This window comes from Acanthochromis polyacanthus, chromosome 10 (assembly GCF_021347895.1).
Source record: "Acanthochromis polyacanthus isolate Apoly-LR-REF ecotype Palm Island chromosome 10, KAUST_Apoly_ChrSc, whole genome shotgun sequence".
Taxonomy (NCBI): domain Eukaryota; kingdom Metazoa; phylum Chordata; class Actinopteri; family Pomacentridae; genus Acanthochromis; species Acanthochromis polyacanthus.
Window position 1 is genome coordinate 19,920,687 of NC_067122.1, and position 17,006 is coordinate 19,937,692.

General features: G+C 41.3%; 4 protein-coding genes and 1 long non-coding RNA gene across 5 annotated transcripts in view; all 5 read right to left on the bottom strand.

Moving 5' to 3' along the window:
- Window positions 1–17,006, bottom strand: part of pcdh2aa1 (protocadherin 2 alpha a 1) — a 57,795-nt gene that overhangs the window by 15,795 nt on the left and 24,994 nt on the right. The window lies entirely within an intron of this gene.
- Window positions 1–17,006, bottom strand: part of LOC127535800 (protocadherin alpha-8-like) — a 47,024-nt gene that overhangs the window by 11,878 nt on the left and 18,140 nt on the right. The window contains exon 2 of the mRNA XM_051954651.1: window positions 889–1,511. Within this exon, the coding sequence (XP_051810611.1) occupies window positions 889–1,511 (623 nt within the window). The remainder of the gene's footprint in view (window positions 1–888; window positions 1,512–17,006) is intronic.
- Window positions 4,822–7,763, bottom strand: LOC127535801 (protocadherin alpha-6-like). Its single transcript, XM_051954653.1, has 3 exons — window positions 5,375–7,763; window positions 4,940–5,053; window positions 4,822–4,832 (listed from the first exon to the last, which is right to left on the bottom strand). Exons 1-3 carry the CDS (start codon window positions 6,663–6,665, stop codon window positions 4,822–4,824), a joined length of 1,416 nt encoding a protein of 471 aa, XP_051810613.1. The 5' UTR covers window positions 6,666–7,763.
- On the bottom strand, window positions 7,799–13,674 carry LOC127535730 (protocadherin alpha-3-like). The gene is made up of 2 exons (XM_051954336.1): window positions 11,726–13,674; window positions 7,799–8,433 (listed from the first exon to the last, which is right to left on the bottom strand). The coding sequence occupies exons 1-2, from the start codon at window positions 13,452–13,454 to the stop codon at window positions 7,799–7,801; spliced, it is 2,364 nt and encodes a 787-aa protein (XP_051810296.1). The 5' UTR covers window positions 13,455–13,674.
- On the bottom strand, window positions 15,230–15,871 carry LOC127535737 (uncharacterized). Its single transcript, XR_007944585.1, has 2 exons — window positions 15,821–15,871; window positions 15,230–15,739 (listed from the first exon to the last, which is right to left on the bottom strand). It is a non-coding gene; the product is annotated as an uncharacterized LOC127535737 (long non-coding RNA).

Sequence of the window (17,006 nt, forward strand, 5' to 3'; positions counted from 1 at the left end):
GTCCTTTACAGCCTTATTGATGTAACAGTGACGCCAAGAGGACAACATGTTTGGCCATTTACAATTGTTGAAGTTCCAATACTTTTGTGAGAAAATCCACCCGCAGATTTGACATCAGAAAGAGGAGGAGATGACGCAGGTTGTGAAAAATCAACATAATATGCTACTGACAAGATTCAACACATCCCTACAGCGGTGTACTTAAATCTTGTTCTCTCTGATACTCACAGAAAAAATAAAACTTCGTGAACAAGTGTAATGCCATGCTTAGTAAGAATCTGAATGTTTAACACATCTGAATAATATCATACATCAACTCAGCGATGTGTTCCAGATACTCTGGGTTCTTCCCACAGTCTGAAAACAATCTGAGGTTAATTGGTGATTCTAAATTGTCCATAGGTGAATGTGAGTGTGCTTGTTTGTCTCTATGTGCAACCTTGTGATAGACTGACGACCTGTCAAGAGTGCCCCCTGCCTGGACCCAAAGTCAGCTGGGATAGACTCCAGCCTTTCAGCACCAAGGATAGCTACAAGTGTATTCGCAGTGTCAGCAGGTGTTGTTCTTTTTTTTTTTTTTTTACACAGATTTCCTCTTAAATTAAGTAACAAATTACACTTTCTTATTATTTCCTTTGGGAAGCAGTATTTTTTAATAAAAGTAAGTATTGCTTTACTGTATATGAACATTTCTATCAAGGATCCAGCAATAAAATAAACAAGCTGACATCTATTATTTACTACATACCAGAAACAACAGCGTCTGTGTCAAGCAAATCTTAACATACTTTAAACACGCTGAAGAACCAATGCGACTCTGCAGACACCAAAAAATCCCATTCCCATCTCAATAGATATCAACATATGCATACATTAATCATGTCTTACCTCTTCAGATGCCCTCCTCCTGTCAGGTAGTACGAGAGTATTTGCATGACTGCCAGGAACTATAGTAGATCCTATACTCATTCTGGGTCCAACTAACATGTAGCGTTTGTCTCCAGATCTGTACTGGATGCTGTGACACAGTGTCCCATCATAATTAGTCTCTTGAAGATATTTGGAAGTATAGTCTGTGGATTTGGAGCACTGCATTGCAATCAGCACGATGATGCTGATGAGAAACAGTACAGAAACTGATCCCAAAGTTATCATCAGATAAAATGTCACATTGTCATCCTCATCTACTTTTGCTGCACTTTTGACATCAGACGCTGCAAAAGCCTCTTTGGGCTCCACAAGTTTGACAATGACAGTAGCTGTTGCTGAGAGTGAAACGTTTCCATTGTCTTTGACCAGTATGACCAGTTTGTGTTCAGCCTCGTCTGTCTCTGTGAATGAGCGAAGTGTTCTGATCTGTCCTGTATATCGGTCCAAAGCAAAGAGACTGTGGTCAGTGAGTTCCTGCAGTGAGAAGAGCAGCCAGCCGTTATATCCTATATCAGCATCATAGGCTCTGACTTTGGTGACCAAGTGTCCTGCGTTGACATTTCGGGGAATCTCCTCCACACCTTCAGCAGATCCGTTGGAGCTGAGTGGATACAGGATGACTGGAGCGTTGTCGTTCTGATCCAGAATGAACACGTTGACTGTGACATTGGTGCTGAGAGACGGAGCTCCAGAATCTGTGGCAACAACTTGGAACTGGAAAGTTTTCAAAGTTTCAAAGTCAAAACTTTTCAGTGCTGTGATGTGTCCATTTTCTGGATTTACATTTAGGACGGAAAATATGTCATTTTGGCTCCCTTCTCTCACAAGATGATATGAAATAGCTGCATTTTCATTCACATCTTTATCTGTTGCACTGACAGACAGTATTGACTTTCCAGCAATATTATTCTCTGAAAGATAAAACTGTAATGGATTTTGTGAGAATTGTGGACTGTTGTCATTTACATCTGTTATCTCAATACTTAGCATTTTGATTGTCGATAAGGGAGGATCACCACAGTCAGTGGCCACTATTGTTATTTCATATTTTGACACTTCCTCACGATCTAAATGTCCCTTTGTGACAAGTGAATATATGTTCTCCTTGTAAGAAGGTTTTAAATCAAAAGGCACATCATTAGCTATGCGTGATATTATTTTCCCATTAACACCAGAGTCTTTATCTGTTACACTAATAAGTGAAATAACTGTTCCTGGTTTTGATTCTTCAGACACTGTATTTAACAATGATGTGATTTCTATTTCTGGTGCATTATCATTGACATCTTTTATCTTCACAATGACTCTGCACCTTCCTATTAATGGAGGCATTCCTTTGTCAGATGCTTCAACATCCAATTTGTAAATTTCTGATTCCTCAAAATCCAGTGCAGCTTTCAGTTTTATTTCTCCAGTAAAACTATCCAACTCAAATATATCAAAAATTTTGCGTGATAATGCTTTGCTGAGGCTGTACTCTATTTCTCCATTCATCCCTTCATCTGGATCTATTGCGTTCACTTTTGTTACAATTGTTCCAGTCAAGACGTTTTCAAATATTTCTGTTTGATAAGTGTCTTCGCTAAACGTCGGGCGATTATCATTACTGTCGAGAACAATAATAGAAACATTCAGTGTCCCTGATCTTGGAGGTTTACCTCCATCAACTGTTGTTACAAATAGCAGATGTTTATTCTTTTGCTCTCTGTCTAAGGACTTCTTCAGCACTAAAAACGGTATTTTATCTTCATCGCTTTGACTTAAATCTATATCAAAGTGATCATTTGCCGTTATTGTATATCTGCGGATAGAGTTTATTCCAGCATCAGGATCACGGGCCGCGTGCAGTTGAAATCTTGTTCCCGGAGGTGTATGTTCAGCTATTAGAAACTGTTGTTCTTTTTCAGGAAAACTGGGAGAATGATCATTGACATCAGTAATTTCTACAACAATATGGTGCATTTCCAGCGGGTTTTCTACCAGAATTTTTAGCTCCATCAGGCATGAACCACTGCCATGGCACAGCTCCTCTCTGTCGATTTTTTTACGGACCTGTAAGACTCCATTGTCCGGGTTTACCTCGAAAAATGCGTCCTTCGATCCCGACACAACACGGAACCGTCGATCAATCAAAGAGCTTTTATCCAGACCAAGATCCTTTGCAACATTTCCAACGACAGTCCCCGCTTTTACCTCCTCTGGAACAGAGTACCTCAATTCAGCCAGAGCTTGCTTCCCGAAAACCATCAGCAGAATCAAAGAAAAAGCGAACCGACAGCAGTTTGTGGATCGAAATTGTCTCTCGCTCTCCATGGTTTTCCAACCACACATGGACACCCGAGTCTGTTGTAACCACTTAAATTTCTGGATTCGATCACCACACGGTCTCACACGACTCCCGTTATTACGTTAAATGCATCATCTGCTGGAAAACGCCAAACAAAAGCCTTGTTCGGGGAGGGTCGATGTTTTTTTTTCTGGACTATGTTACAGTGACACCAAGAGGACAGCACTGTATACTATTTCAAACTGTGTAAACGTGTGCTGCGTAATTTTGCTCGAAATTTCACCAATAACTGGTTTTTTATTAATTCTAACATTTCAGTCTCCCATTGTTTAATTTAAACTACGAGAAAGAAAAATATTGCTACTTATAACTTTTCTCGAACATGTATTTAGCTTGCAAACAGTAAAGCCATTGTCCTTCAGAACCATGGACAGAGTTTTTCAAATGCACACAGTTATCAGGCTGGTATGGAAGATTCTCCCATAAATGCAGCCATAAAAGCAACGACTATTACCGGTAGGAGTGGACTGGAAATTTAATTGGCAAATCAGTGCTCAGACATTGCCATAAAAAGTTGTACAGGTTATCTGTTATATCAAACTGAGATATGAGTGTACTGGTCCTCTGAGTATATAAATAACAAGAGCAAAAACAAAACAACGAAACTGTGACACACGTCCAAGCAGATGCTGTCACACTACATCATCTGATGTTTGTGAAATTCGGTTGTTGATGGACATTCCATGAAGAGTTTCTGGACATAATGTTAGTCCAAGTATGTACACTAAGTGAATTAGACATGTTGCAGTCATGTTTTGAAGCACTGCATTGTTAAATATTTGCTTCTGCAATTGGTCTCCTCAAAGTCAGGCATCACTCATTTCATGTGTTGTACTTACAACAATGCTAAACAGGATATTAAGTATGATCAAAATTCTAACTTAAACTGCAGGCTCACAGTCAAGTTTCCTTCTATAGAATGATGCCAAACATACCATAACACACAGGCTATGTACAGGGACGAAACTAATGAATAAACAAATAAATATATTACATTGCTAATGAAATCAAGTAAAAATTTTTCACAAATATGCCTTACCTCTTCAGATGCCCTCCTCCTGTCAGGTAGCACTAGAGTGTTTGCATGACTGCCAGGAACTATAGTAGATCCTATACTCATTCTGGGTCCAACTAACATGTAGCGTTTGTCTCCAGATCTGTACTGGATGCTGTGACACAGTGTCCCATCATAATTAGTCTCTTGCAGATATTTGGAAGTATAGTCTGTGGATTTGGAGCACTGCATTGCAATCAGCACGATGATGCTGATGAGAAAAAGTACAGAAACTGATCCCAAAGTTATCATCAAATAAAATGTCACATTATCATCTTCATCTACTTTTGCTGCACTTTTGACATCAGACGCTGCAAAAGCCTCTTTGGCCTCCACAAGTTTGACAATGACAGTAGCTGTTGCTGAGAGTGAAACGTTTCCGTTGTCTTTGACCAGTATGACCAGTTTGTGTTCAGCCTCGTCTGTCTCTGTGAATGAGCGAAGTGTTCTGATCTGTCCTGTATATCGGTCCAAAGCAAAGAGACTGTGGTCAGTGAGTTCCTGCAGTGAGAATAGCAGCCAGCCGTTATATCCTATATCAGCATCATAGGCTCTGACTTTGGTGACCAAGTGTCCTGCGTTGACATTTCTGGGAATCTCCTCCACACCTTCAGAAGATCCGTTGGAGCTGAGTGGATACAGGATGACTGGAGCGTTGTCGTTCTGATCCAGAATGAACACGTTGACTGTGACGTTGGTGCTGAGAGACGGATCTCCAGAATCTGTGGCAACAACTTGGAACTGGAAAGTTTTTAGTGTTTCAAAGTCAAAACTTTTCAGCGCGGTTATCTGTCCATTATCAGAATTGATATTTAGGAAGGACATTATGTCATTTTGGCTCCCTTCTCTCACAAGATAATATGAAATAGCTGCATTGTCATTTAAATCTTTGTCTGTTGCACTTACAGAGAATATTGAAGCTCCAGCAACATTATTTTCTATCAGGTAAAACTGCAGTGAGTTTTGTGAGAATTGTGGACTGTTGTCATTTACATCTGATATCTGAATGTTGAGAGTTTTAAACGTAGACAAAGGAGGCTCACCGCAGTCTGTGGCTTTAATTGTTATTTCATAATGAGACACCTGCTCTCGATCCAAAAATCCTTTAGTGACAATTGAATATGTGTTTTCTTTATATGATGACTTCAACTCAAAAGGCACTTCATTGATTATGATTGAGATTATTTTTCCATTGACTCCAGAATCTTTGTCTTTCACACTAAGTAATGAAATAACTGTTCCAGGCTTAGAGTCTTCAGACACTGTATTTGACAGTGATGTCACTTGTATTTCTGGTGGATTATCGTTAACATCTATAATTTTTATAATTACTCTACATTCACCCGTTAATGGAGGTGTTCCTTTATCTGATGCCTCAACGTCCAGTTCATATAAGTCGTTTTCCTCAAAGTCCACCATTCCCTTTACTATAATTTCTCCTGTTAATTTGTCCAGTTCAAAAATATCATATACTTTTCGCCTCAGAGTTTTTCCAAAGCTGTATTCTACTTCTCCATTAGTTTCCTCATCTCGATCAGTCGCATTCATTTTAAACACTGAAGTGCCAACAGGAATGTTTTCTTTTATTGAGATTTGATAAATCTCCTGACTAAATATTGGGCGATTATCATTAGTATCAAGAACAATAATAGACACATTCAGTGTTCCTGATCTGGGAGGTTTACCTCCATCGACTGCTGTAACCAGCAGCGTGTGTTTGTTCTTTTGTTCTCTATCTAACGGTTTCTTCAGCACTAAAAATGGTATCTTTCCCGCGTCACTTTGACGGAGATTTATTTCAAAGTGTTCATTTGACGTTAACGTGTATGTACGAATAGAATTAATTCCTGCATCGGGATCGTGAGCAGTGTGCAACTGGAATCGCCTTCCTGGTAGTGTTTGTTCCCCGATTTCAAATCTCTGTTCGTTTTCAGGAAAACTAGGAGAGTGGTCATTGACATCAGTAATTTCTACCACCACATAATGTATTTCCAACGGATTTTCCACAAGGATCTTTAGCTCCACCAGACAAGCACCGCTGCCCTCACAGAGCTCCTCTCTGTCAATATGACTGCTGACGTACAATGCCCCATTATTCTGATTTACCTCAAAAATTGCGTTCTTACTTTCAGTCACAACACGGAAACGTCGATCCGTCAAAGAAGCGACGTCAAGGCCAAGATCCTTGGCAACATTTCCAACCACAGTTCCTTCTTGTACCTCCTCTGGAACAGAGTACCGTATCTGAGCCAGAGCCTCTCTTCCAATAAAAAACAGCAGAGTCACAGCAAACCACGAGCAGTCCATTTTCCGAGGTGTAATGTGTGTCCCCATCGTTATTCAAAAGCACATAGACTCACAGAAGCCTCTTTATATTAATTCAATCCACTGAGCGTCGCGTATTTCCAGAGCGATCGAGGTGATTTTGTCAGCTGGTGTATTTGGTTCAATGCTTTGCACTGCTGAGATGACAGACAATGGGTTCGTGAGGGGAGGGACAAAATTGTTGAAGGTTTTCTGATTTAATAGTGACACCCTGAGGTTAATCCTGAGAATAAACCCCTTTATTTTTTTTCTCTTTCTTTTCTTATCATTAGGTTTTCGGGAATTTTCTTTCGGTGTGGCAGAGGCATAACGTGAAACGGATTTTGAAGCACAGTAGTTTGAACTTTTGAATATTGTTGTACATATTGTCTTTAATTTTGTCTTATAAAATGTTTGCACCCAGGTTGATCTAACCTCCCAAAAGAGCTATTATTTGATCACAGAAATAACAGTATTATGTGCTTTTGTTTTGTTTTTCAACTGGATCACTAATTAAACTGCTTTTGTCTCTTAGCACCATGGACAGCAACCCGAATAGTCACAGACATTCCTGGAAATAACCAAAGTAATTCAATATTTAAGTATGTAACTTCAACCACAATGCTCAAACAACTCAAAATAAACAATGCAACTTCTTCAGATTTTCAATCAATTGTGTGTTACAAGCTGGAACTTTCTGAGATCCAAGAGCTTACAATAGGCTGTCTTCAGATGCTTAGAGACTAATTCTACTGTTTTGGTAGGAAATAGTCATGTTCCATTTCCAAAGACAGTGATGACAGTCAGGGGCAAAGACTGCTCTCTTTTCAAAAATATAAGCTCTGTCATATTTTTCCGATTTATCAGTTTTTGTCATGTATAATCACTTAAAAGAAAAAAGAACACAGATCAACACTGGTAGTGTAAGAGAGACCACAGAGTGAGACAGAACAGTACAGCCATGTCCAACTTGCCTTTTTCCACATCTATTACTATGCAAACAAACATTTTGTTTTATAAAGACGCAATATATATGAAATTCAAACAAACCAATGGGAATATATTGGGAAACCAGATGTTGTGAAAAAGCTTTTAGAGGAGTAAAGAGACGGAAGCCTTTAGCAGAAAAGCAAAGATAAACATGATTTTACAGAATTTTGTTTTCAATGCCTTACCTCTTCAGATGCCCTCCTCCTGTCAGGTAGCACTAGAGTGTTTGCATGACTGCCAGGAACTATAGTAGATCCTATACTCATTCTGGGTCCAACTAACATGTAGCGTTTGTCTCCAGATCTGTACTGGATGCTGTGACATAGTGTCCCATCATAATTAGTCTCTTGCAGATATTTGGAAGTATAGTCTGTGGATTTGGAGCACTGCATTGCAATCAGCACGATGATGCTGATGAGAAACAGTACAGAAACTGATCCCAAAGTTATCATCAAATAAAATGTCACATTGTCATCTTCATCAACTTTTGCTGCACTTTTGACATCAGATGCTGCAAAAGCCTCTTTGGGCTCCACAAGTTTGACAATGACAGTAGCTGTTGCTGAGAGTGAAACGTTTCCATTGTCTTTGACCAGTATGACCAGTTTGTGTTCAGCCTCGTCTGTCTCTGTGAATGAGCGAAGTGTTCTGATCTGTCCTGTATATCGGTCCAAAGCAAAGAGACTGTGGTCAGTGAGTTCCTGCAGTGAGAATAGCAACCAGCCGTTATATCCTATATCAGCGTCATAGGCTCTGACTTTGGTGACCAAGTGTCCTGCGTTGACATTGCGGGGAATCTCCTCCACACCTTCAGCAGATCCGTTGGAACTGAGTGGATACAGGATGACTGGAGCGTTGTCGTTCTGATCCAGAATGAACACGCTGACTGTGACGTTGGTGCTGAGAGGCGGAGCTCCAGAATCTGTGGCAACAACTTTGAACTGGAAAGTTTTCAGCGTTTCAAAGTCAAAACTTTTCAGTGCTGTGATGTGTCCGTTTTCTGAATGTATATTCAGAAAAGATGCCATGTCATTATGACCTCCTTCTCCTCTGACTATACTATAGGTCACTGCAGCATTGTCGTTTAAATCTTTATCAGATGCGCTCACTGAAAATATAGATGCGCCAGGAGCATTGTTTTCCGTCAAATATAATTCTAGTGGACTGTGGGGGAACTCTGGGAGGTTATCGTTCACGTCTGACACCTGAATGCTCAAAGTTTTAATCGTGGACAGAGGAGGCTCGCCGCAGTCGGTAGCAGTTATTGAGATGTCATATTGTGACACTGCTTCTCTGTCCAATGTTTCTTTTGTTACTAATGAATACATGTTTTCTTTAAATGATGGTTTTAATTCGAATGGCACATTTTCTGTCAGACGACACACAACTTTGCCATTCAACCTAGAATCGGTGTCTTTAACACTAATGAGAGCAATCACAGTTCCGTGTTTTGAATCCTCTGGGATCATGTTAAATATTGATGTCACTTCTATTTCTGGTTTGTTGTCATTGACGTCTTGGATCTTTATTATGACTCTGCAATCAGTTGTCATGGGCGGCTGACCTTTGTCCGAGGCTTGGACGTCTAACTTGTAAACATCGGCCGTCTCATAGTCAATTTCTCCGTTTACTCTAATTTCTCCATTATATTTGTCTAGACTGAATAGTTTTAACACGTTGGAATTAATGTCACCTCCGAAGGAATATTCTACATCCCCGTTAGTTCCCTCGTCTACATCAGTTGCTTGGACTTGTGTTATAATTGTACCTAATGCAGCGTTTTCTTGCAACATCACAGAATAAACCTCTTTCGAGAAAACTGGCCTGTTATCATTGATATCAAGCACCTTAATGATCAGACTGAGATTCGCTGATTTTGAAGGTGTCCCTCCATCTATAGCTGTTAAAATCAAGCTATGATTAGTTTTCTGCTCTCTGTCCAAGTGCCTCTGCAACACAAGAAATGGGATCTTATCTTCCCCCCTGTCTCTAATTTCAAGATGAAAATGATCGTTCTGACTGAGTTTGTAACGCTGGACGGAATTTATTCCAACATCTGGATCACGGGCGCCTGGTAACTGAAATCGTGCTCCTGGCAGCGTTGTTTCTGCTATTTCTATTACCTTTTCTTTCTCTGCAAAATTTGGCACATGGTCGTTTGTGTCCACTATTTCCACAGTGACATAGTGGACTTCAAGCGGATTTTCAACAACGATTTTCAGATCTATTAAACAGGCACCATTTCTATCGCACAGCTGTTCTCGATCGACATTCTTATTAACATACAAAACCCCATTGTTCGGGTTTACATCGAATAGCGCGTCCTGGGCCCCAGATACAATACGAAAACGCCTGCTACTCAGCGTACTCACATCGAGACCCAGATCCTTTGCAACATTTCCGATTACAGCTCCCACTTTTACTTCCTCTGGAGTCGAGTATTTTATTTGAGCCAAAATAAGCTCTCCGTAGCAAACCAGTAGAGAGAAAAGCAGGGGGCGCGACGAAGACATCATTCTGACACTTTATCTCTTATATCCTTTGGCATAATCATTTAAAATAGCATCCACCAGTGTCGTGCACTTATAATCCTTCTAGTTTTCCGAAGATTGTGATGAAAAAGCGATGTCCGCGTGGATAATGTGTAGTTCAAGTCCGAAACAATTTCCTTTGTGGCCGAGCTGAAGAACAGACTTTGCAAGGGGCAGAGTCTATTCTGACTGATGTTTTAGCATTAGATACTGTAACACCGACACCCAGTGGATCATTTTATGCTTACATTTAGTATAATGAAAAAGAACAAAGATTCCACTGAACAGAAACCTATCCTGCACAAAGTTTAGTCTCTCGATGTGCTCCGTAGTCAGCTGAACTTTGACTTGCCAAACCATCCTTCATATGATAACGCGAAAATATCCCTGTGCAGCCAAAAGCAAGGGAAACAAGAGCTTATTGTATCCTACTCATCCACCAGTCCGCCGTCTGTCTGACAGACTGATATAACATTTGCATTGTTAGCTGGGATCACAGGAGAACCTACAATACTGAAAGAGACTCTCAAGCACCATGGACAGCGCCAATCGTTTCAGCAACCACTGAGAGAGACAGCGCATTTTTAAAGGTCTAAATTGGAAAAAGAAAATTAGCTGTCATTTGTACTGCCCACAGCCAGACCAAAGTCACCACAACCAGTCGTTTGTCAAGACAACAGTGCAAAAAACACTTTGTTAGTAACAGCACTGGGTAAATTAGCCGAAGCATATTTTACAAAGTGAAGAGAAAGAAGGTTCTAAACATTGCTAAAACCTTGACCAGCATCACATGACAGCAATCCAGCTCTTTCTTAAAAAGTGAAATCTAAAAAAAAAACGCAGACTGTATCCCTCCCTCCCCCCAAAAAATAAGCAAGAGTCACCCAAAAATCAATAATCATATTGAAATTGTACAATAATCCTTGAGATAACGAAGATGCCTTACCTCTTCAGATGCCCTCCTCTTGTTAGGGAGCACTAGCGTGTTTGCATGACTTCCAGGAACTATAGTAGATCCGATACTCATTCTGGGTCCAACTAACATGTAGCGTTTGTCTCCAGATCTGTACTGGATGCTGTGACACAGTGTCCCATCATAATTAGTCTCTTGCAGATATTTGGAAGTATAGTCTGTGGATTTGGAGCACTGCATTGCAATCAGAACGATGATGCTGATGAGAAAAAGCACAGAAACTGATCCCAAAGTTATCATCAGATAAAATGTCACATTGTCATCCTCATCTACTTTTGCTGCACTTTTGACATCAGACGCTGCAAAAGCCTCTTTGGGCTCCACAAGTTTGAAAATGACAGTAGCTGTTGCTGAGAGTGAAACGTTTCCGTTGTCTTTGACCAGTATGACCAGTTTGTGTTCAGCCTCGTCTGTCTCTGTGAATGAGCGGAGTGTTCTGATTTGTCCTGTATATCGGTCCAAAGCAAAGAGACTGTGGTCAGTGAGTTCCTGCAGTGAGAATAGCAACCAGCCGTTATATCCTATATCAGCGTCATAGGCTCTGACTTTGGTGACCAAGTGTCCTGCGTTGACATTTCGGGGAATCTCCTCCACACCTTCAGCAGATCCGTTGGAGCTGAGTGGATACAGGATGACTGGAGCGTTGTCGTTCTGATCCAGGATGAACACGTTGACTGTGACGTTGGTGCTGAGAGATGGATCTCCAGAATCTGTGGCAACAACTTTGAACTGGAAAGTTTTCAGCGTTTCAAAGTCAAAACTTTTCAGTGCTGTGATATGTCCGTTTTCTGAATTGACATTTAGAAACGACATTATGTCATTTTGGCTCCCTTCTCTCACAATATGATATGAAATAGCTGCATTGTCATTTAAATCTTTATCTGTTGCACTGACAGAGAATATTGAAGCTCCAGCAACATTATTTTCTAACAGGTAAAACTGCAGTGAGTTTTGTGAGAATTGTGGACTGTTGTCATTTACATCTGATATTTGAATGCTGAGAGTTTTCAAAGTAGACAAAGGAGGTTCACCACAGTCTGTGGCTTTAATTGTTATTTCATAATGAGACACCTGCTCTCGATCCAAAAAGCCTTTAGTGACAATTGAATATGTGTTTTCTTTATATGATGGCTTCAACTCAAAAGGCACATCCGAGGTTATGCTCGAAATAATTTTTCCATTGACTCCAGAATCTTTATCTCGTACCCTGATGAGAGAAATCATCGTGCCAGGCTTTGAGTCTTCAGATACTGTATTTGACAGTGATGTGATTTCTATTTCTGGAGGGTTATCATTGATGTCTTTAATCTTGATAATGAGTCTACACTCACCGGCTAATGGAGGTGTTGCTTTATCAGATGCCTCAATATCCAGTTTATGAACGTCATTTTCTTCATAGTCCACTGCTCCTTTTACTCTAATCTCTCCTGTTAATTTGTCCAGTTCAAAAATGTCGTAGACATTCTTCTTCAGAGTTTTTCCAAGACTGTATTCAACTTCACTGTTGGTTCCTTCATCTGGATCTGTCGCATTCATTCTTAATATTGAAGTGCCTACAGGAGCATTTTCTTGTATTTCAACTGTATAAATCTCCTGACTAAATGTTGGACGGTTATCATTAATGTCAAGAACAATAACAGAAACATTTAGTGTTCCTGATCTGGGAGGTTTACCTCCATCAACTGCTGTAACCAGGAGTGAATGCTTGTCTTGTTGTTCTCTGTCCAACAATTTCTTCAGCACTAAGAAAGGTATTTTATCCTCATCGCTTTGACGAATATCTATTTCAAAATGTTCATTTGACGTTAACGTGTACGTACGAATAGAGTTAATTCCAGCATCTGGATCACGAGCAGTGTGTAGCTGGAATCGCCTCCCTGGCAGCGTATGCTCGGCTATTTCAAACGTCTGGTGTTTCTCAGGAAAATTCGGGGAATGATCATTCACATCGGTAATCTCTACCACCACATAATGTATTTCCAAAGGGTTTTCCACTATGATCTTGAGCTCCATTAGGCATGTACCACTTCCCTGACACAGCTCCTCTCTGTCGATTTTCTGACGGACATATAGAGCCCCATTGTCCTGGTTTACATCAAACAGTTCATTCTTAGATTCAGACACAACACGGAACCGTCGACCAGACAAAGAGACGATATCAAGCCCAAGATCCTTGGCAACATTTCCAACAACAGTCCCTTCTTTCACTTCTTCTGCGGCAGAGTATCTTATTTCTGCCGAGGCCCGTTTTCCGATAAACAGTAAAGCCAAATGAAGAGCAAACCAGAAGCAATTCCTTCGTCCACTTTGTCTTTCGGTCCCCATCGTTATTCAACAACACATTAATACACAGTGTCTAAGCTATAAAGTCCATATGTGTCGCATTTTTCTAAATTGCACAACACGATTCAATCGAGTGGTGAGCTACAGTAGAATGCGTCCTCTGTTTCTTTCAGTGGCAAACAAAAGGTTTGTGAGGGGATGGACACAGTGTCATATAGATTCTCAATGTAATACTGACACCCAGAGGTTATTGGGGAAATACGCGGATATCTTTCTTATTTAAAGAAAAACGATCCCATGGAGCCGTAATATTTCAAAATCTAAGGTCGCGGTTAACGTGTCCACTTTCTGCTTCAAGCAAAATACACGTCAACTGTTTATAGAAGAAAATGATTCGTCAGCCTTCAAGAATTACCTGCAAGACTCCTGGCCTTCATAAGAGGCATCTTGAATAACGATAATTCCTGCAAGGAGGTTTTGAAAATATCCTGAAGCACGAATAAGACTTGTTATTTAAGTATGTTTTCTTTTCATAATGAAGACATTCTGATGGAGGATCCGCGCTGTCGAGCTTCTTGGTGCAACATCTGTGTCTGTATCTGTCATTTTTTCCATCTGGAAAGTCGGCCGCTTTCTGAACTCACTCTGACTTGTTCATTAGTTTGACTTAGTTTGCTCTCGGGTTCCTTGTGTCCGTGCAGATATGCCGTAGATTTCTATTAAATGAATTTTTGCACCTAATTAAGGGAATATTTTACAAATTTATTTAATTAGATTTATTTTTACACTTTGTTCTACGTCAGCACTGGAAATAATTTCATTTCCTCATAGATCGCATTTCAAACCAGTGTTTTATCCTGACCAAGTAGTCCAGTCTCATGGAAACCCTTTATACAAATCAACGCAACCACCAGCCATGTCAAAATGTATTTTCGGTTGTAGATAAAATTGAATAAAATTAAAGGGAATGTTCCAGGGACAAGGTACGTTTTATCCGTTTGATTCCTGGCTGTAAAAGACACAAGCGGAAACAAAAATCAAGCCGTTTTTTCGTTTTTTCATTTTGAGCAAAAAACAAAAAAAACAGAAAACGGTTCGTTTTTTTCGTTTTTTTCGTTTTGAACAAAAAACTATAAAAGAGGAAACGGTTGATTTTTTCGTTTTTTTGTTTTCACCCCCAAAATGAAAATACGACTCCATATTTCGTTTCATTGGTGGGCGGGGTTTCAGAGCCCACCGGTGCACAATAAAGCTCCTGCCCATCACAATAAAGCTCCTGCGCTGGCAGGCATAGACAGACTGACTTTCATTGTATTGCCTGCCCCCACTGCACTTCCCCTAACTCTAAATCAAAGCAAGTCGTGTACACAGTAATGACAGTCATAACCAGTGGTGTAGTCTAGTTTTTTCTAGTGGGTATACTCCAACCTCATAAACCAAAGCCAGGTCAGGTTCTCATATATGTGCACGTGCACTCACACGTCCACGCGTACACACACAGCAGCTCCTTTATTTCAAACTACCAGTTAGATACTTATAGACATTATAGCGTCAGCAGCTCCTCCTCCTGCCATCAGGTAGAGCTGATGTTTCCTCTTCATCAGGCTCCCTTTCCTGAACGTTAACCTTAGCTCCAGCTGTAGTGTTCCCTAAAGCGGCAGTATTCACAGGACAAGCAACAGGCTTATTAAAACACTGAAATAGTTTCATTTAGCTTTGCTTTCTTTTTCTCCACTGACTGATGTTGGGTCATTAAAAGATGTTGTCACGTGTTAGCTAGGCAGACCCGAGCCGAGAGCCACTATACCAGAACCGGAGAAGTTGAAAAAGGGTTTTATTGTACAGGGGTGGATATGGCTGGAGTGCAGAGACCGGGATGCAGGAACAGGGATGCTGGTGGAGGGAGGATGTGGCCGGGTGGGTCTGGGGACGGGGATCGGCGGTTGTCCCAGGTCCGGGCGGGACCGGAGCGTCGCAGATGGCTGTGGGGGCTCCCTGGCGGCCAGACGTCAAAGGGCTCAGAGTTCGATGGAGGAGGAGGGGTTCGGAGGGAACGAGACGTAGCACTCTGACGATCCGGGGGGCCGAGGTGTTGGACTGGCCGGGCAGAGACGGCGTCTCGCAGGTGATGTTCCGGGAGGAGCTCCGGGAGGCAGGGAGCAGCCGGTTGACTGCTGCAGCTCCAGCGGCCGGGAAGGAAATGGGTCGGGGGTTCCAGGAGGGGGTCCGGGCGGAATGGGGGATCCGAGTGGGGAGGAGACCGGTGCCGAATGGGTTGGGGGGTTCAGGTGAGGGTTTCGGGTGGGTAAGTTCCCGGGCAGCTGGGTCTGGAAGAAGGCAGGAGAGAGATACGCTAGAAAAACGTCAAATTTTCAACAAACTTTCTGGAGGCTAGAGAGTGAACTGACAGCAAAGTCTATTTCAACAATCTGGCAGGGTGTGGAGTGTTGAGCCGGTACTTTTTGCTTGGTGAGTAATCAGGATGATTTCTTCCAGCTGCCCGGGACTCGTGGAGGAGGTTGATTACCTGAGTGGAGACGGCTGTGAAGCCGAACTCCACTCAGGTGCAGTGCTGTGAGGGAAAGCAGAGGAAAAGGGATGGATGGGAGACAGGAGGCAAGACAGGGAGGAAAAGGATACGGGAGGGGGTTTTGTTTGGGATGCCAGGTGGGGAGGGAATGAGGAGAGGACCCTGACAGTTGTAGACTCATGTCCCTCTTCTGCTAAGCCAGGGGTATTCAGCTAAAATTCAGAGAGGTCCAGTCAGCAAAGGTCCAGAACATCATAATGTCTAACTTGAGTTACTGTGATATATGTTGATGTAACCTGGTAGTTTTATTAGAGTCTGCCTGTAATCAAAAACTGATCGTCAAATAAATTCAGTACGGTTCAAAAACATTTTGACATTTATCAATAAATAACTTATATATAACTGTATATCTTAAAATAAAGTTCCAAGCTCAGCCATGTGATTTTTCTGAATGCCAGCCTGCTCTGAGGACATTTATACTGTTTGAATACTGAGTCTGGTTCTGGTTCTGGTTCTGTGGGTTCATGTGCAGAGTTTTGTTCATTTATTTTTTGTGCAAAAAAGTTTGGTTGAAATATTAAACAAAAGCAAGAATACCTGTTTTTGTAACAGAGCAAATGTACAAAATGAGTCAATTATAAGGCTTCTCATAAAAACACTGAATGAAAAAGAGTTTGTCAAAACACAAATGATTCATATTTGCCAGGTTAGGCAAAAACATGAGGCTACAAAGAATAATAAATTAGGAGCCATTTGGGAGCCGAAAGAACCGGCTTTTCTTTGGAAGCCGTGCCAAAAGCTCTCTGAAAAGAGCTGAACTTCCATCACTGCTGTCCTCTCTGTCCCTCATCTCTCAGCTGCTTTTTGAAGGCGGAGCTGCGATGCGATTCAGCGACGTCATTGGCTGAGCAGCATCACGTGGGATGCCTGAACTCGTACATAATTGGTCTGTGCGTTTCTGAGCCGATAGACCAATGATAAACACTGGAAAGCTGCACCGGTAAAATAGAAGCGACCTGTCAAATTTACACCCGTATAGACGGCGTCTGGGTCCGGATCCGGAC